A 21,351-nucleotide genomic window follows, 5' to 3' on the forward strand; every position below is an offset into this window, starting at 1 on the left:
AAAGATGGGTAAAGTTCATGGAGGCATCTCCTAAGGAAGATGCTCTTTAAGTTGTAAATTGAAAGGGTAAAGGGATGAGATTTGGCAAATAGAGAGAGAAATAGCCCTCTTGTAGGCAAAACAACCTGAATAAAGGTGTAGAATGGTGGAAAAGGCTACCAAGAAGATGATTTGGGCCAGATTAAAGCTTTGGGACAAGGAACCTAAGAAGACAGATGACATAAGACAAAATAGTAAAATAACGGTGTTGTTGAAGAATCTTGAGCTTACCTGTAAAAATGGTGTCAGATTCCTAGGGTAGAGCAGACATGTACAAGGAGGACTAAGCATATCTTGGTCACTCAGCAGCATGAGGATTGCAGGGTGCAAGGGTGCTCTGTTATGGTCCAGGATGTATGAAGCTTGAAGAACCTTAGTAGAAGATGACAGTGGAAAGAAAGAAGTCATTGTTTATGTGCATATGCTAAGCCTTCCTTGGACTCTTTCTCCTAATATGACTTTTTGGTGATTTCCAATCAGATAACAATACTGGAGATAATTGATGGGGGCCATTATGATCCATATTTCAACTTAGCATACACCAAGGATATCTTCAACTACATGAAGGCGAGAGAGGTATGTAGATGACTGGTGGGGGGTAGGAATGATTTTTAGTTCTCATTTCCTCATCACTTCATCCTTCAAATATGAGTTGAAAGGGGGGCAACAACTGGCATCTACTGGTAGCTTACTATGAGTTATACGTTGTGCTAAGGAATTTATAGACATTATCTTGTTTAATTCTCCCATTAATTTCATGATGGTAGGTACTATTATCTCCTTTTTATAGATGGGGGAAACTGTCCATAGTCACACAACTAGTATGTGGTAGAGTTGGGATATGAAATGAAGTATTATTACCTAGAGGAACATAAGCCTACACCTCTAATTGCTGAGGAGACAGTCTCAGACACAAAATGGTCAAGTAGTCTCCTCTGAGTAGCTGCTATTAGAGATCTTTTCCTTTCTCTATGCAAGTTTCTGGCATCATATATAAAATCATATCCTTTGTTTTACCTCTCCAACCTGGTGAAATTTTCTTCCTCCTTTGAAATCTGCCAGTCTCTTTTACTACTAATATTCATCAATTTCAAGTTTTTTTCCCTGTCTCTTTCAACAGAACAGATGGGACCAAGATTATGTGCCAACTAGAATTTTAGCAGGCCATGCCTGAGAGGGAGGATGAATAACTCTTATTTTCACTAGAGACATAGCTTTTGATTAACTGACTTTAGAGCCTACATTTTTTTCTAGTATACCTTAGAGGAAGTAAGAGAAAACTTTGCTATGCCAAAAGTGTGGGCCTTAGCTCAGCACTATAGGTTTCACTTGGGATTTTGTTAGAAATGCAAAAACCTAGACCCACCCCAGACCTTCTAAGTAGAATGTGAATTTTAAAGATCCTCCAAGTGGTATATATGCATGTTAAAGTTTGAGAAGCATTGCTCTACATAGAATGGTATTGTGCTTTTAGGTTGAATTTCAAATAGGAGGCAGAACCTTTTTGATATTCATCTAATCATAGATATGTTTCTGCCTGTCTTCCCCCTGGATTCCTCAGTATCCACTGTGACACTTGAATATCATGTGTGTCCCTTTTTCAAAGAACTGGGAAAGTTTACTTTGATCTGCCTTTATCAGATACCAGCTGAAAATGAGTTAAATAGTGAAGAAGTTAATTATGTTAAGTTATATTTTTTTCTGAGATATTAGTTGCAAATATTTTTTCCTCAGATACAGTTTTTGAACTATAAGAATAGTTTATTAACATTCCTTTCTTGTTGCCACCAGGAAAAGTTCAGACTTAAAAATTACATGAGAAGTCAGACTGAGATCAACAGTGACATGAGGGTCTCTCTTGTGAACTGGTTGGTGAAAATACAGGTAAGCCTGGCAACTCCTGCTTTAAGGAACTGCTATTCTGTTTATCAATTATTCATTTAGCAATGCCAGGTTCCAGACGTGGTAAAAATGTACTGGGTCTACAGAGCTGAATAAGCCATGGTTCCTGCCTTTGGAAAGCTTATGATATACTAGAGGCCCAGTGCACGAAATTTGTGCACTTGGAGCGGGGGGGGGTGGGGGGTGGGAAGCTCCCTCAGCCCAGCCTTCGCCCTCTCGTAGTCCAGGAGCCCTCAGGAGAGCAGGCCTAAGCTGTCAGTCGGACATCCTTAGCGCTGCCATGGTGGTGGGAGAGGCTCCCACCACCGCTGCTGCGCTCCTCAGCTGTGAGCCTGGCTTCTGGCTGAGCAGCACTCCCCCTGTGGGAGTGCACTGACCACCAGGGGGCAGTTCCTGCATTGAGTGTCTGCCCTCTGGTGGTCAGTGCACATCATAGCGACCAGTTGTTCTACCATTTGGTCAATTTGCATATTAGCCTTTTATTATATAAGCTCAGTCAAGGTAAGACATGCACACAAATAAGTACATACATAGTAAAATATACCAAATACTATAAGAACGTTATAAATTAGATACTGGAGAAACAAATGGAAGAAGAAATTATTTATATATAAAAAAAAGAAACTGATGATATGGTAGTTTAATTCTTCTTAAAATCTTGTAAAAGTATATCTAGTGATTTTGATAGGGGTCAGTGGCAAAGTCCTTCAAGTTTGGGTAGGATGGATAATAGGAAGGACAGTGTAGCACCAAACGTGGCAGGTAGCTGTTTGTCCAGAGTTGGTTGGTAAGGGAATACTACAGTGAATATTTAATTATCATTTTACATTAAGGAAAGGTAGCCTAGAATAATACCTGGCACATAGAAGGGTGTCAATAAATATTTGTTGAATGAATGGAATCGAATGGATTGCTATGGAGTTTGCACAGAAATATAAGGCATAGTCTATGTCTAGCAGAATGTTCCTGTATAATTAGGGAGAAAAGTTAATGTAGTTTAATATCCTTTAAGTGCCAGAGAAATGGTTCAGGCTCACTTTGGAGTGACCGACTGGGGAAAGGTGGGAGATTGGACATCAACAAAGCATGAAAATGTCTATTATCTTATGGAAATGATGGAGACTAATAAATTAGGTAAGAGTAACATTTGGAGAGATCTTAAATAAATAAAATTAATCCCAAAGATTATTGATCATTACCAAGCTACAACAAGATTTCTAGTGGACTTCCAGCAGACTTTGATCAACCTTTTTTTATTGGTGATGTAAATGAGAACAGAGAACAAAGAAGATCTACTCATCAAATTCATGGGTAATTGAAATTGGGAGTAGGGATAGGGAATAATAAATGGATAACAGAAATAAAATATATCTACCAGCTAGAATGATGAACTGAATCTTTTTTATAACAGCTTTTGTTACTTTTATTGTACAAAACTTCACATTTATTATAGCAGGGTAGGAAATTACAATGACCTATGATCCCACAACCACTGTTCATGTGTGTATTTCTTACCCTCCACTTTTAAAGTAGTGGTAATCCATAGGGATGGATCTTTAGTGTGCAGATCACAGAATCACAGATGCCCAGGTCCCATCCTAGACTTATCAAATTGGAATTGTGGGGGTGTGGCCCAGGTACATTTATTTTTATAAAGTTCTGCAAGTGATGCTAATGTACATCTTTTTGATTGAGAATCACAGTTGAGTATTTTGGTATGTAGTTCGATGAAATTTTTACGTTTAAAATAATAGATTTATAATAACTTGCAAAAATAGTATAGAGAGGTCCTGTATACCTTTTACCTTTTTCTCAATGATAACATTTTGCACAAATGTAGTATAGTGTCACAATCAAGGTTTCACAAGCCTTATTTAAATTTCATTGGTTTTACATGTACTCGTGTGTGGGTGTGTTCTATATAATTTTATCACACATGTGAATTTTGTAAGCACTACCACCACCACAGTTAAGATACAGAATTATTTCATCACTATAAGGATCCCTCATGTTTCCCTTTTATAACCATAGCCAACTCCCTCCTCTCACCTTCTTGTCTTTAGAGACTCCTAATTTATTCTCCACCTTTATAACTTTTTAATTTCATGAATATTATATGTTTTTAATTTAAATGAAGTCCAGTTTTTAAGTGTTTTCTTTTCTTTTATTTATTTATTTATTTTTCATTTTTTTTTATTGCTTCAAGTATTACAAAGGGTATTACATGTGTCTCCTTTTTTTTCTGCCCTTAACAATCCCCCAGCCTCCCCTTCCCCCCAGTGTCTTATGTCCATTGGTTATGCTTATATGCATGCATACAAGTCCTTCAGTTGATCTCTTACCCACCCCTCCTCCCGCCCCTCAACCCTCCCTGGCTTTCCCGCTGTAGTTTGACAGTCTGTTCGCGGCAGCTCTGCCTCTGTATCTATTTTTGTTCATAAGTTTATAATGGTCTTTATTACCCATGAGTGAGCGAGATCATGTGGTGTTTTTCATTCATTGACTGGCTTGTTTCACTTAGCATAATGCTCTCCAGTTCCATCCATGCTGTTGCAAATGGTAAGAGTTCCTTCTTTTTTTTTCATGTAATGCAGATACATTTCAATTAATATTTTATTAATTTTTAATTTTTTAATATTTTAATTTGAAATAATCTCATACATGTAAAAAAAAATATAAAATACTACAGCATATTATATGTACCCTTCACCCAATTTCTTAGGTGTTAATAATTTAAACATAACCATTATACAACTAACAAAATTTGGAATATATTTTTCTTTTCTTCTTTTTTTATTGCTTAAAGTATTACAAAGGGTATTACATATGTGTCCTTTTTCCCCCCCGCCCTTGACAGTCCCATAGCCTCCCCTATCCCCCAGTGTCTTATGTCCACTGGTTATGCTTATATGCATGCATACAAGTCCTTAGGTTGATCTCTTACACCCCTCCCTCCTGCCCCCCAACCCTCCCCGGCCTTCACGCTGCAGTTTGACAATCTGTTTGAGGCAGCTCTGCCTCTGTATCTATTATTGTTCAAAAGTTTATAATGGTCTCTATTATCCATGAATGAGTGAGATCATGTGGTATTTTTCCTTCATTGACTGGCTTATTTCACTTAGCATAATTCTCTCCAGTTCCATCCATGCTGTTGCAAATGGTAAGAGTTCCTTCTTTTTTACAGCAGCATAGTATTCCATCGTGTAGATGTACCACGGTTTTCTAATCCGTTCATCTACTGATGGACACTTAGGCTGTTTCCAGATCTTAGCTATGGTGAATTGTGCTGCTACGAACATATGGGTGCATATATCCTTTGTGATTGGTGTTTCTGGTTTCTTGGGATATATTCCTAGAAGTGAGATCACAGGGTCAAATGCGAGTTCCATTTTTAGTTTTTTGAGGAAACTCCATACTGTCTTCCATAGTGGCTGCACCAGTCTGCATTCCCACCAGCAGTGCATGAGTGTTCCTTTTTCTCCACATCCTCTCCAGCACTTGTCGTTTGTTGATTTGTTGATGATAGCCAGTCTGACAGGTGTGAGATGGTACCTCATTGTTGTTTTGATTTGCATCTCTCAGATGATTAGTGACTTTGAGCAAGTTTTCATATGTCTCTTGGCTTTCTGAGTGTCCTCTTTTGAAAGGTGTCTATTTAGGTCCTTTGCCCATTTTTTGATTGGATTGTTTATCTTCCTTTTGTTAAGTTGTATGAGTTCCCTATAAATTTTGGAGATTAGGCCCTTATCAGATATGACATTGGCAAATATGTTTTCCCACGCAGTTAGCTTTCTTGTTGTTTTGTTGGTGGTTTCTTTTGCTGTGCAGAAGCTTTTTATTTTGATGTAGTCCCATTTGTTTTTTTTCTCTTTAGTTTCCAATGCCCTAGGAGCTGTATCAGTGAAGAAATTGCTTTGGCATATGTCTGAGATTTTGTTGCCTTTGGATTCTTCTAGTATTTTTATGGTTTCCCATAGTACATTTAAGTCCTTTATCCATTTTGAGTTTATTTTTGTGTATGGTGTAAGTTGGTGGTCTAGTTTCATTTTCTTGCATTTATCCGTCCAATTTTCCCAACACCATTTACTGAAGAGACTGTCTTGGCTCCATTGTATGTTCTTGCCTCCTTTGTCAAATATTAATTGAGCATATTGGTTTGCGCCGATTTCTGGGCTCTCTATTCTATTCCATTGATCTATATGTCTGTTCTTGTGCCAATACCAGACAGTTTTGAGAACAGTGGCTTTGTAATACATCTTGATATCTGGTATTGAGATCCCACCTACTTTGTTCTTTCTCAGGATTGCTGCAGCTATTCAGGGTCTTTTTTTATTCCAGATGAATTTTTGGAGAGTTCGTTCTAGGCCTGTGAAGTATGCCGTTGGTATTTTAATGGGAAGTGCGTTGAATTTATAGATTGCTTTGGGTAGTATGGACATTTTAATGATGTTGATTCTACCAATCCAAGAACATAGTATGTTCTTCCATCTGTTTATGTCTTCCTCTATCTCTTTTTTCAACATCCTGTAGTTTTCTGAGTAGAGGTCTTTTACCTCCTTAGTTAAGTTTATTCCTAGGGAGCTTAATTTTTTTGGTGCGATGGTAAATGGGATTGTTTTTTTAGTCTCTCTTTCTGTAAGTTCACTATTGGTGTATAGAAATGCCACAGATTTCTTGGCGTTAATTTTGTATCCTGCTACATTGCCGAATTCTTTTATTAAATCTAATAGTTTTTTGATGGAGTCTAGGGTTTTTTATGTATAATGTCATGTCATCTGCAAATAGGACAGTTTTACTTCTTCTTTTCTAATTTGGATGCCTTTTATTTCTTCTTCTTGTCTAATTTCAATGGCTAATACTTCCAGTACTACATCAAACAGGAGTGGTGAGAGTGGGCATCCCTGTCTTGTTCCTGTTCTTAGGGGAAATGGTGTTAGTTTTTGTCCATTGAGTATGATGTTGGCTGTGGGTTTGTCATATATGGCTTTTATTATGTTGAGTTATGATCCTTCTATTCCCATCTTGCTGAGAGTGTTTATCAAAAATGGGTGTTGGATTTTGTCAAATGCTTTTTCTGCATCAATTGATATGACCATGTTTTTTTTTTCTTTCAATTTGTTTATGTGATGTATCACGTTTATTGATTTGCAGATATTGTACCATCCTTGCATCCCCGGGATAAATCCTACTTGGTCATGGTGTATGATCTTTCTGATGTACTGCTGGATCCGATTTGCTAAGATTTTGTTGAGGATTTTGGCATCTATGTTCATGAGGGATATTGGCCTGTAATTCTCTTTCATTGTGTTGTCTTTACCTGGTTTTGGTATTAGGGTGGTGCTGGCTTCATAGAATGAGCTTGGAAGTGTTCCTTCCTCTTGAATTTTTTGTAGTAGTCTGAGGAGGATAGGTTTTAGTTCTTCCTTGAATGTTTGGTAAAACTCCCCTGTGAAGCTGTCTGGTCCTGGGCTTTTGTTTGCTGGAAGCTTTTTGATGACTGCTTCAATTTCTTCCATAGTTATTGGCCTGTTGAGATTTTTAGATTCTTCCTGATTGAGTTTTGGAATGTTGTATTTTTCTAGGAATATGTCCATTTCCTCCAGGTTGTCTAATTTGTTGGAGTAGAGTTGTCAATAGTATTTTTTAACAATCATTTGTATTTCTGTGGGGTCTGTTGTTATTTCACCTCTATCATTTCTGATTTTGTTGATTTGGGTCCTCTCTCTTTGCTTCTTGGTGAGCCTGGCCAGAGGTTTGTCAGTCTTGTTGATCCTTTCAAAGAACCAGCTCTTGGTTTCATTGATTTTCTGTATTGTTTTTTTGGTCTCTATGTCATTTATTTCTGCTCTAATCTTTATTATCTCCTTCCTTCTGCTCACTCTGGGCTTTTCCTGTTGCTCTCTTTCTAATTCTTTGAGTTGTAGAGTTAGATGATCTACTATCATTTTTTCTTGTTTTTTGAGATAGGCCTGTAGAGCTATAAACTTCCCTCTCAGGATTGCTTTCATTGTGTCCCATAGGTTTTGGATTGTTGTGTTTTCATTTTCATTAGTTTCCAGGATGTTTTTAATTTCTTCTTTGATCTCATTGGTAACCCAATCAATATTTAATAACATGCTATTCAGCTTCCAAGTGTTTGAGTATTTTGGGTTGTTTTTATTGTAGTTTATTTCTAATATTATGCCATCGTGGTCTTAGAAGATGCTTGGTATGATTTCAGTCTTCTTGAATTTGGGGAGACTTTGTTTGTGACCCAATATGTGGTCTATTTTTGAATATGTCCCACGAGCCCTTGAGAAGAATGTATATTCCATGGCTTTGGGGTGAAGTGTTCTGTAAATGTCAATTAAGTCCATCTGATCTAGTGAGTCATTTAGGATTGCTGTTTCTTTGCTGATTGTTTGTCTAGAGGATTTATCCAGTGATGTTAGTGGTGTATTAAAGTCCCCTAATATGATTGTATTGTTGTCGATCTCTCCTTTGATATCTTCCAGGAGTGTTTTTTATGTATTTGGGTGCTCCTGCGTTGGGTGCATCTATGTTTATCAGGGTTATATCTTCTTGTTGTATTGATCCCTTTAGTGTTATGAAGTGGCCTTCCTTATCTCTTGTTATGGCCTTCACTTTGAAGTCTATTTTGTCCGATATAAGTATTGCTACCCCAGCTTATTTTTTTCATTTCCATTTCCTGAAAGATATTTTTCCATCCCTTCACTTTCAGTCTGTGTGAGTCCCTTCTTCTGAAGTGGGTCTCTTGTAGACAGTAAATGTATGGGTCATGTTTTTTTATCCATTCAGCCACTCGATGTCTTTTGGTTGGAGCATTTAGTCCGTTTACATTTAAAGTTATTATTGAAAGGTACTTGTTTGTAGCCATTTCTTTTTTGTGTGTGGCTGTTTCTTTCTGAGCTTTTTATTTCTTCTTTTTACACCACTCCCTTTAGCATTTCTTGCATTGCTTGCTTGGTGGTGATAAACTCCCTTAGCCTTTTTTTGTCTGTGAAGCTTCTTATTTCCCCTTCAATTTTGAATGATAGCCTTGCTAGATAGAGTATTCTTGGATTCAGTCCTTTGCTTTGCATCACTTTGTAAATTTCTGTCCATTCTTTTCTGGTCTGATGTGTTTCTGTTGAGAAATCATTGGATAATCTAATGGGAGATCCCTTGAATGTAACGTTCGTTCTCTCTCTTGCAGCCTTTAAGATTCTCTCTTTGTCCTGAACATTTGCCATGGTAATTATGATGTGTCTTGGTGTGGGTCTTTTCGGGTTCACCTTGTTTGGGACTCTCTGTGCTTGTGTGATTTTTTTCTTCCCCACCTCTGGGAAGTTTTCTGATATTATTTCTTCAAATAGGTTTTCTAACCCTTGTTCCTCTTTCTGTTTTTCTGGCACCCCTATTATTCGTATGTTGTTTCGTTTCATGTTGTCCCATAGCTCTTTTAGGCTCTCCTTCTGTCTTTTAATTTTTTTCTCCAATTGCTGTTCAGTTTGTGTGTGTTTTGTTTCCCTGTCTTCTAATTCGCTAATTCGGTCCTCTGCTTCTCCTAGTCTACTGTTGAAACTTTCAATGGTATTTTTTATTGCAGCTATATCACTCTTCATTTCTTCTTGGTTCTTACATAATTTATTGATTTTTTCATCTGCTTCTTCTTGCTTCTTGCATAAGTTGTTGATTTTTTCCTTCATCCGGTTTATGCACTCTATGACCCTTAATCTGGATTCTTTTTCTGTCATTTTGCATGCCTCTGTATCCCTTAGCTGCTTTTCTGGCGAGTCCTCCTTTTCTTTCCTTTGGGGGTTTCTTTGTCTACCCATGTTTGATCGTACCGCCATATCTAGATGTTGACTCATTCAGTGGCTGCTCCTTGGGTGGCAGTGGCTCCTCGGGCTGAGGTTGCTCCTCGGGCGGTTGTGGTAGCAGCTGCTCCTCAATTGGTAGCAGCTCCTCTGGTGGGTGCTGTTCACAGTTGTGGTGGCTCCTCTGGCTGGTGGAGGGAGGCTTCACACACAGCTGCTGTTCCTCAGACAGAGGGTGTGGTGATCAGGAGGCTGCTGTTCCTTGGATGGGGGCAGGGTACACAAGCAGCTGCTACTCCTTCAAATTGTTACTTTTAATCTCTTAAGCAGCCTCAGGGCAAGGTGTTTTCCAATAGGGTGTGTCAACTGTCTTCCCCCAGGCAAGGCAGATGTCTATGTGGCTGTGTGAGGGAATGACTGAGCCCAGGAGACTTGGGGTGTCTGCCTTCTGAGCTCTGTCCCCCGAGTTCCCAGTGCTGGCTTCTGCTCTCACAGCTCCAGTCCACTTCACCCTCCTTCTGCCAGAGCACAAGGTGGGTGGCTCCACAGGGAATGTTTGTGCCTTGCCCCTTTAAGAGGGTGCCTGAACTTTTAGCTGCCACTCCCTGGCAGACAGCACCCCCCTGCTTTTCACAGCTTGATGTTATGTGGATACCTTCCTCAGTAGTTTGGTGCTCTCTGCTGGTTAGCCCAGCTCTGTGATTAGATCCCAGAATTCTCAGTGGCACCTCCCCCACCCCCCACCAGTGGCTGAGAAATCTCTCTGGGACTTCAGTTCCCCTCTGTGGGTCATGTCTCTGCCCCTCTTACCAGTCTCTATGCCGGCTCCACCTTCGGTCCTTGGGTATCAGGGTTCTCTCCTGTGAGTTTTCCGTTGATTATTCAGGAAGCCTTCTCGTATTTCAGTTGTAATTCCAGCTTGTTCCTGGGAGCATGACCATGCAGCATCCTCCTACTCTGTCGCCATTTTTAATCTCTCTAAAGTGTTTTCTTTTTAGATCGTGTCTTTTGTGTTATGTCTAAGAACTCTTTGACTAAACCTAGGTCATGAATATTTTCTCCTATATTTTATCTAAGAGTTTCATAGTTTTAACATTGAATCTGTAACCCCTTCTGAGTTAATTTTTGTATTAAGGTATGAAAATTTTGAAGTCAAAGTACATTTTTTTTGCATATGAGTGTCTAATTATTCTAACACCATTTGTGGAAAAATATACTTTCTTCACTAAATTGTTTTTGTGCTTTTGCCAAAAATCAATTGGCCTTATTTGTGAGGGTCTAATTTTATACTTATTTCTATACTCTCTTCTATCCCATTATCTCTGTATCCCTTTGCCAATATTACACTATCTTTATTTCTGCAGTTTCATAGTAATTCTTAAAACTAGGTAGCATGATTCTTTCAACTCTCTTCTTTTTTCCCCAAAATTGTTTCAGCTATTCTAATTCCTTTGCCTTTCTATAAATTTTAGAATCAGTTTGTTTATATCTACAAAAAAGTCCTGCTGAGTTTGATTGGAATTGAGTTACATTTTGTCCAGAAAAGGGTTAACATAATGGGCCTAGTACTGCTATCCTTAGACAGGCCTGTTTGCAAAGTTGGCCCTTGGCTGGCATCTGGGAACTTGACTAGTAAACAGTTCCCTGCACTACTATAAAACCCTCCCTTAATGATAACTGTACTTGAACTCTGTGCAAACAATGTGGTTTATTCTGAATACCTGCTTTCCTTCTGGGAGACGGGAATTTGGTACATGCTAAGCACAGAGTGTTTACGTGACCAGCTCCCAATAAAATCTTAGGCACTGAGTCATTAATGAGTTTCCCTGTAGACAATACTTTACACGTATTGTCACATCTCATTGCCAGAGGAATTAAGTGCATCCTAAACTACTCTACTGAGACAGGACTCTTAGAAACTTGCTTTTGTTTTTTGTCAAACTTTGCCCATGCTTTTTTCCCCTTTGCTAATTTTGCTTGTTAACTTTTGCTATAATAAATCATAGCCATGAATATGATTATATACTGAGTCCTGGTAGTCCTCCTAGGAATGTGGTCTTGAGGACCCCTAACACACATCTATAGGTGGAGTTAAAAATGATTGACATACTTTCTATGTTGAATCTTTCAACCCATGAATGTATTGTATATCTCAATTATTTAGTTAATATTTTTTTTTTACCATATAGATCCTGTACTTGTCTTGTTAGGTTTATACCTTATTTATATTTTATTTTCTTGGAGCTATTGTAAATGGTATTTTTCTAAAATTTAGGTTTCCAGATTTATACTGCTGTTATGAAATACTGATATTTGTGTTTTGACCTTGAATTCATATTTTGCGACCTCGCTAAAACTCACTTATTGATTTTTATTTTTTTTAGATTTCTTGATGTTATCCACATAGATAGTTGTCATTTGTAAATGAAAACAGTTTTATTTTTTCCAATCTTCGTGCATTTAATTTCATTTTCATGTTTTATTGCACTGCGTAGGACTTCCATTATGATGTTTAATAGAAGCAGTAAGAGTGCACAGCCTTGCCATTCTTCCTAAACTGAGGAAGAAAGCAGTTAGTCTTTCACCACTAGTATGATCTTAACTTGAGAGTTTTTGTAGATACCCTTGTTCAGGTTGAGAAAGTTACCTTCCATTCCTAGTTTGCTGATGTATATTTATCATAAATGAATGTTATATTTTTTCTTGGATCTATTGATAAGATTTGTTTTATACTATTAATATGATAGATTACATTGACTGATTTTCAATATTAAATCAACCTCATATTCCTAGAGTAAACACTATTTGGCCCTGTTATGTTACTCTTTTTATATACTGCTAGGTTTTATTTGCTAATATTTTGTTGAAGATTTTTGTTGATGATCTATAATTCTGATGGATGTTGGCTTGTAGGTCCGTAGTGTTCTTTTTTAAATTTTTTATTTGTACTGTCTTTGTCTATTTTTTTTGGTATGAGAATGATACTGGCTTCATACAACAATTTGGGAAACTATCCCCCCTTTCTTCTATTTCGGGAAGAAGTGTATAGAGTTGATGTTATTTATTCTTTAAATGTTTATAGAATTTGCAAGTGAAATCATCTGAGTCAGAAGTATTTTTCTTTTCACCAAACTTTAACTAAAAATATAACTTCTTTAATAGTTATAAGATTATTGAAGTTATTTATGCCATTTAGATGACTTTTGGTAGTTTGTAGTTTTCAAATAATTGGTCTGTTTCATCTTAAGTTGTTGAATTTATGTGCATAGAGTTGTTTATAGTATTCCCTGTATTACTTACTCTTTCATTCCTGATACTTGGTGATTTGTTTTTCTATCTTTTAGTTAATCAGTCTTATTAGAAGCTTATCAATTTTATTGATTTCCACTCCCCAAAGAACCAGGTTTTGGTTTCATTCATTTTCTCTATAGTTTTTCTATTTTCAGTTATGATATCTGCTCTAATTTTTATAGTTTCATTTCTTAATGCTTTGGGCTTAATTTGCTCTTATTTGCTTTTTTAAAAATATTTTTTATTGATTTTAGAGAGGAAGGGAGAGGGAGAGAGAGATAGAAACATCAATGAGAGAATCATTGATCGGCTGCCTCCTGCACGCCCCACGCTGGGAATTGAGCCCGCAACCTGGGCATGTGCCCTGACTAGAATTAGTGACCTCCTGGTTCATATGTCGATGCTCAACCACTGAGCCACACAGGCTGGGCTTTTTCTCATAGCTTAAGGTAGAAGCTTAGATTATTGATATCAGAACTTTCTTTTTTCCTAATATAAACATTTACTGCTACAAATTTTTCCATAAGCACTGCTTTAGCTGCATGTTACAAATTTGGGGAGACTTCCTTTTTATTGATTCTTGCACTATTTAGAAGTCTGTTGTTTAACACGTTAAGCGCTTTGTCAGTCACCTGTTACTGACACTATACTTTCTGTCTGGACCTCGTCAGTCACTGGTGCCACCAGCATATCGGTAAAATTGGATATCGCGGGCTAAACGGAAAGGAAGACAAAACAGGCTTGGTGCTTAACGTGTTAACTTACAAGTGTTTTGAGTCTTCACCATTATTTTTCTGTTATCTATTTCTTTTGTTTGTTTGTTTTAATATATTTTATTGCTTTTTTACAGAGAGGAGAGAGATAGAGAGTTAGAAACATCGATGAGAGAGAAACATCGATCAGCTGCCTCCTGCACATCTCCTACTGGGGATGTGCCCGCAACCCAGGTACATGCCCTTGACCGGAATCGAACCTGGGACCCTTCAGTCCTCAAGCTGACACTCTATCCACTGAGCCAAACCGGTTTCGGCTATCTATTTCTATCTTAACTCCATTATGGTAAAAGAAAACACTATGTATGATTTTAATTCATTAACAATTTTAAAAGGTTTATTACCCAGAATATGGTCTGCCTTTGGGAATAATCCATGAGCTGTTGGATGGAGTGTTCTACGTCAGTTGGATCCAGTTGATTGATGTTGTTATTAATTTATGCATTATCTTTGCTGATTTTCTGTGTACTAATTATGTTACTAAAAGAGAAGTACTGAATTTTTCAACTATAATTGTGAACTTTACTATTTCTCTTTTCAGTTTTGTCATTTTTTGCTTTGTGTATTTTGAAAATCTGTTGTTAGGAACATACACATTTAGGATTGTTATGTCCTCTTTATAGTGTTTTGTGACTTGCATTTTTTCTCCTGTAACAATGTTCATGTAATTGTGAACATCTTCTAGTAAAATTGACATATTTCTGCATTCGTTTTGTTGACTGTATAGTATTCTGTTCTTCAACTTTCATTATTTACCCAACCTCCTATTAGACATTTAGTTTATTTCCAAAATTTTCTCTTAGAAATATCCCTGTAGTGAACATGCATACACTTGCATTGTTCATAACTGTACTATTATTTTTCTGGAATAATTTACTAGGAATAGAAGTATTAGATCAAAACAATGCACATTACAAATTTTTGTACATATTAGGCAGCTGTCCTTCAGAAGAGTCATGCCTGTTTGTGCTTTTACCAGTACTCAATGAAAGTGATTGTTTTCTCATAATCTTACCAACATAGGATAGGGTGTTATATTTTTTTGCCATCTGCCAACTGAAAAATTTTAATATGTTAATTTAGGTTTATGTATAGGAGCATTGGCATTTAAGTAGTCAGGTCTATTCTTTCCTTCAAGGTTTTAAATTTCTTTCTTGCTTAGGAAAGTCTTCTCTAGTGGTAATTACTAGTAAATTATGATTTCTTTGAATTTTTTAATAGAACATTTATAGCTTCGTGTTCACATTTACATCTTTACCTGGAATTTATTTTGGTTTGATATCAGCATCTATACACCTCACTCCAATGATTATCTAGTTATTCTAATACCATTTATTTGTTTTAATCATGCACTGGTTTGAAATGACATCTTTAATCAGATGTAGGTGGGTTTGTTTATGTTTGTCTAGTCTAACATCAGTAGTATGCTGTTTTTGTTGTTACAGCTTTGAAAGACATTTACTGCCCCTTTACTTATATTTTACAGTATATTTATGGCTCTTACACATTTAATTCTTCAAGATGAGCTACAGAATAATTTTTTCAGCTCTTCAAAAATAGTCCATTGGGATTAATTCAGGGAGAATTCACAGATTTGACAATCTTGAACTTTCCAAGCCAGTTAGGTTGTGTTTGTTTAGTTACCAGTTATTTTACAATTTTAAAATTTTAAAGATTCTCTTCATATTGGTCTCATTGACTTAAAAAGTTTTTATTTTCTTGGGTACTGGGGAAGTTTTTTTATTGTTATGAGTGATACCTTTTTCCTTTAATTTTTAAATTTATTGCTAGTGTATGGGAAAAGCAGTTGATTTTTAAAATTTATTTCATATTCATCTACTTTTCTGAACTTAGTCACAGTTTATTTAGGTTGCTCTTGGATTTGATGTGCTCATATTTTTATTTAGAATTTTTGCTTCTATATTCACAAATAAGATTCCTTTATAAGTGTGGTAGAGGGTACTATTTTTTATTAAGTTTAGCACAAGGATTGCTCTATCTTATTAATATAATTAGGGAAATTTTTCTACACTACTAAGTTTATTTTTCTAGAAGAGCTTACCCATGAGCCCATTGATACATGATGCTATTTGTGTGTGTCATTTTTTGATAACATTTTCTAATAACATTGATGGTTATTGGCCTACTAAGGTTTTATTCCTAATCTTGAGTCATTTTTGTAGTTTATATTTCCCTTTAAAATCATTCATTTAATCGATAGTTTCACAGTTACTATCATAGATTGTATATGGTATTCTGTTATTATCCTTTGTAATTATTTTTCTCATTCAAAATGTTGCATGTACACTCTTTTTTCCTCATAAAAGTTTTGTTCAGTTCTGTGGTCAAAGAACCAGCTCATAGCCCTGGCTGGTTTGGCTCAGTGGATAGAGCATTGGCCTGTGGACTGAAGGGTCCCGGGTTCGATACCAGTCAAGGGCACATGCCTGGGTTGTGGGCTTGATCCCCAGTGGGGGGCACTCAGGAGGCAGCCAATCAATGATTCTCTCTCATCATTGGTGTTTCTATCACTCTCTCCCTCTCCCTTCCTCTCTGAAATCAATAAAAATATATTTTTAAAAAAGAACCATCTCATGGATAAATGTATATCTTTTTCTTTAAAAAAATTTTGGCCCTGAATAGGGTGGTGAAGGCCTGGGACAGGGGACAGGGGCAAACTAGAAAGGGTCAATGGGGGAGAAAGGGGGATATATGTAATACTTTCAACAATAAAGATTTAATTTAAATAAATAAGTAAGATATAAAATTCAAAAACATAAAAATAAAAATTTCAGCCTTGGCCGCATAGCTCAGTTGGTTAGAGTGTCATCCCGATAGGCCAAGGTTTTGGGTTCAATCCCCATTCAGGGCACATACAAGAATCAACCAATAAGTGCGTAAATAAGTGGAACAGCAAATCTATGTATGTCTCTGTCTCCCTTACTGTCTCTCTCAAATCAATAAATTAAAAAGAAAATTCATTAACATCTATTTTCATCTTTATATTTTATTTAAATTTATTTTGTTTTCCTCTAGCTTTCTGAAATGAAGGCATAGTCTATTTTAATTATTTCTGACTTCATAATAAAAGCTCCAAAACTGTACATTTTCTTCTAAGTAACAGTTCTGACTACACCTCATTAGTTTTGACAGACAGTGTTGTAGCTATCTTGTTTTTTCTCAATAAACTGTAATTGCAATTTTTACTTCCTCTTTGACTCCGGTTTTGTTTTTTTTCTTAAAGAAATAGTGCTTACCTTTTCCCCCCAAATGCTTTGTTTTTCATTGGCTTGTTTGGTTTATATTTTTATTACCAATTTTTAGATTTATTGCATTGTGTTTTAAGAATGTGATCTGAATGATGAATTTTGCTTTTCTTAAGTTAATGAGGTTTATCACTAATGTTTGAAGAAAATATGTATTCTCTATAGGTACAAAGATCATTATATCAATTAATTTTGGCTTAATAATCTATACTAATAAAAGAGAAACATGCAAATTGGTGTCACTGCTATGCCCACCAGCCAATCAGAGTGACTATGCAAATTAACCCAACAAAGATGGCGGTTAATTTGCATACGCAGGCGTGGAGTGAAGACTGAAAACGACTGAAGATGGCAGTGGCCATGGAGCTGGAGCGAGCAGGAGGCGTGGGTTGGTCCCAGAGACAGAGGAAGCCAAGCTTCCCTCCGGCCCTGGACTCCACTCAAGGAGTGGCTGGGGGTCTGGGTTTCTGGGGGCAGCCCAGGCTTCCAGCCCGCCCTGGGCTCTGCTCAAGGAGGGGCTGGGGGCCTGGGTCACCAGGGGTGACCCAGGCTTCCAGCCAGCCCTGGCTTCTGCTCGAGGAGCTGGAAAAAAAAAGGGGGGGGGGGCTGTGAGCAACCAGAGCAGAGAAGCCAAGTCTTGCTGCTGTGGCGGGACCAAAGGCCTGTGTCCTGGGTTCCAGAGGAAAACCGGTGCTGGCTGCCAGGGGAAGGAAGGCCTGTTGCACAAATCTTCGTGCAACGGGCCACTAGTTCTTTTTTTAAAAATTTTAAAAAATATATATATTTTATTGATTTTTTACAGAGAGGAAAGGAGAGGGATAGAGAGTTAGAAACCTCAATGAGAGGGAAACATCGATCAGCTGCCTCCTGCACACCCCCTACTGGGGATATGCCCGCAACCACGGTACATGCCCTTGACCGGAATCGAACTCGGGACCCTTGAGTCTGCAGGCCGACCCTATATCCACCAAGCCAAACCGGTTAGGGCGCCACTAGTTCTTATATAATTTATATGCTAATTTATTGTCTTCTGCTTAACTTATCAAAAAGTCTTATAACAGTGTGGGGACCACCCACAACCATTGTTGTTCAGTTAATTTCTTCTGGCAATTCTTCACCCCCTCCATTTCACCTTAACTTCTCTGCTCAATATACTTTAAAAAAAACAAACTACAAAATGAACATGTTTACAGTATGTATGCATGTATTCATATACATATTTGTATATATGTGTGTATATAAAGTCAACAACTTCTTTCCTCTATTCTTATTCCTCAGAAGTAACAACTATAGTTTAGAGTATATCCTTTCAGATCTCTTTTTGCATGTCATGTCTTATCATTTTTATTAATATTTGACTATCCTTTCTTTAAAGTCTTAAATTATATGAGTAATAAAAGGATGCATCCACATACATGCATATATGCACATATAAAATACAACTCTTTAATGAGTGGGTTTTATGGTATTTTTCTTATATGAATAAGTCATGCTGTACATATTGCACTGCAACTTGCTCTTTTCTCTTAAGAATGAGTCCTAATAATCTTTCCTTTTAAATATAGATCTACCTTTTAAACTGCTGTATAATATTCTATTATGTGGATATAGACATTATTTAGTTATTTAACCCCTTTGGTGTGTCTGATCTATTAATTGCCCCTCATGAAAGAAGTGATCATATATTTTTAGTTTATTTCTTCTTTTATTGTTAGTCAAAAATTTTAGGCTTTTAGATCCAGATTATTGTTTAATACATTACCTTCCATATAAATAATTATTTTTTCATTTTCTAGATGTAGACCTATTTTACTTAATTTTGTTGGTTCATTCAATCTAAAGGTTCAGTCTTTCTATGGCTCAGAGACATTATCTGTTATTATTTCTCTTCTGCCTTTTCTCTCATTTTGATGGTGTGTATATGAGTGTGAGTGAGTGTCTCCAGAATCTATTCTCTTTGTGTCTCAAGTTTTCACTCATTACCTCTCAGTTCTGGGAGAATTCCTTTGAAATCATTTATCTGTTTGTTGTCATGATTATGAATATACTGTTCACTGCCTTTATTACATTTTTAAATTAAGTAATTGCTTTTTCACCAGAAACTAGACATTCTGGATCCCAGTGTTCTCTTTTCCTGGATTCAATATCCTCTCAGATCTTGTTGAGAGTGTAATTTTTAAAAGTTTATTTCGGAGAACCAAGATAGCGGCATAGGTTAACGCCGGAGTTTGCTGCTCTGAACAACTACTTCAAAAGTGAAACCAAAAAACGTAAGGGACATCACCCAGAACCACAGGAACGCTGGCTGAGTGGAAGTCCTACAACTAGGAGGAAAGAGAAACGCATACGGACACTCAGAGGAGGCGCAGTGCTGAAGTCAAATTCTGAGGTGCGGAGTGCGCAGAGCGGGCTGGCGGCGGAGGGCGCGGTTGGCGTTTTCAATCGGGAGGGAGTGGCAGACTCTGAGCTCCAGATCCGGGCGAGTCTTTAGAGACCCAGACTCAAACGGGAGAAGTGGGACTGTCTGGCTTCGGTCAGAGCGAGTGCAGCTTTCTCTCTGAGCTTTGCAGCGGGTGCTGGGACTCAGAGAGGCAGAGCCCCTCGGGACAGGACTGAGAGCCGCCATAACTGCTCTCTCCGGCCCACCCTGTTGATCCTGTGCGACCCGCCCCGCTCAAGCCCTGCACACAGGCATTTGCCGGATAGCCTCAGGCAAATGCCAGATTAGCACCTCCCTAGAGGACAGAAGTTCTCTCACTGCTGACACAGCTGATTCTCATAGCCACTTGGCCTGGAGGTCAAACCCTCCCTGGAATTAGCTACAACAATCAAGATTTAACTATAAGACTGCGAACAAAGACCACTAGGGGGTGCACCAAGGAAGCATAACAAAATGCGGAGACAAAGAAACAGGACAAAATTGTCAATGGAAGATATAGAGTTCAGAACCACACTTTTAAGGTCTCTCAAGAACTGTTTAGAAGCCGCCGATAAACTTAATGAGATCTACAAGAAAACTAATATGACCCTCGATCTTATATTGGGGAACCAACTAGAAATTAAGCATACACGGACTGAAATAACGAATATTATACAGACTCCCGACAGCAGACCAGAGGAGCGCAAGAATCAAGTCAATGATTTGAAATGCGAGGAAGCAAAAAACACCCAACCGGAAAAGCAAAATGAAAAAAGAATCCAAAAATGCGAGGATAGTGTAAGGAGCCTCTGGGACAGCTTCAAGCGTACCAACATCAGAATTATAGGGGTGCCAGAAGATGAGAGAGAGCAAGATATTGAAAACCTATTTGAAGAAATAATGACAGAAAACTTCCCCCACCTGGTGAAAGAAATGGACTTACAGGTCCAAGAAGCGCGGAGAACCCCAAACAAAAGGAATCCAAAGAGGACCACACCAAGACACATCATCATTAAAATGCCAAGAGCAAAAGATAAAGAGAGAATCTTAAAAACAGCAAGAGAAAGAAACTCAGTTACCTACAAGGGAATACCCATACGGCTGTCAGCTGATTTCTCAACAGAAACTTTGCAGGCCAGAAGGGAGTGGCAAGAAATATTCAAAGTGATGAATACCAAGAACCTACAACCAAGATTACTTTATCCAGCAAAGCTATCATTCAGAATTGAAGGTCAGATAAAGAGCTTCACAGATAAGGAAAAGCTAAAGGAGTTCATCACCACCAAACCAGGATTATATGAAATGCTGAAAGGTATCCTTTAAGAAGAGGAAGAGGAAGAAAAAGGTAAAGATACAAATTATGAACAACAAATATGCATCTATCAACAAGTGAATCTAAGAATCAAGTGAATAAATAATCTGATGAACAGAATGAACTGTTGATTACAATAGAATCAGGGACATAGAAAGGGAATGGACTGACTATTCCTGGGGGGGAAAGGGGTGTGGGAGATGCGGGAAGAGACTGGACAAAAATTGTGCACCTATGGATGAGGACAGTGGGTGGGGAGTGAGGGCGGAGGGTGGGGTGGGAACTGGGAGGAGGGGAGTTATGGGAGGGAAAAAAAGAGGAACAAATGTAATAATCTGAACAATAAAGATTTAATTAAAAAAAAAGTTTATTTCAGTTTTGTGGAATAAAATGGTTTCATAAGTAGACATTTGTTCTAATTCTTCAGAACATTTCTCCTTGAAAAATTACTTGTCCTTTTTCATATATCTGGTTGATTTTCTCTGTTTATTCATCACTGTGGAAAATGATCTTTTACTTTTGGAATTTAAGATGAATTTTGTCAGATGGA

The 21,351-nt window shown here is 37.5% G+C and overlaps 1 protein-coding gene across 1 annotated transcript in view; it reads left to right on the top strand.

The window, feature by feature from the left end:
* Positions 1-21,351, top strand: part of CCNB3 (cyclin B3) — a 71,873-nt gene that overhangs the window by 38,610 nt on the left and 11,912 nt on the right. Inside the window, exons 8-9 of the mRNA XM_036305827.1 lie at positions 520-615; positions 1,831-1,923. Coding sequence (XP_036161720.1) covers positions 520-615; positions 1,831-1,923 — 189 coding nt within the window. The remainder of the gene's footprint in view (positions 1-519; positions 616-1,830; positions 1,924-21,351) is intronic.

This window comes from Myotis myotis, unplaced genomic scaffold (assembly GCF_014108235.1).
Source record: "Myotis myotis isolate mMyoMyo1 unplaced genomic scaffold, mMyoMyo1.p scaffold_m19_p_4, whole genome shotgun sequence".
Taxonomy (NCBI): Eukaryota; Metazoa; Chordata; class Mammalia; order Chiroptera; family Vespertilionidae; genus Myotis; species Myotis myotis.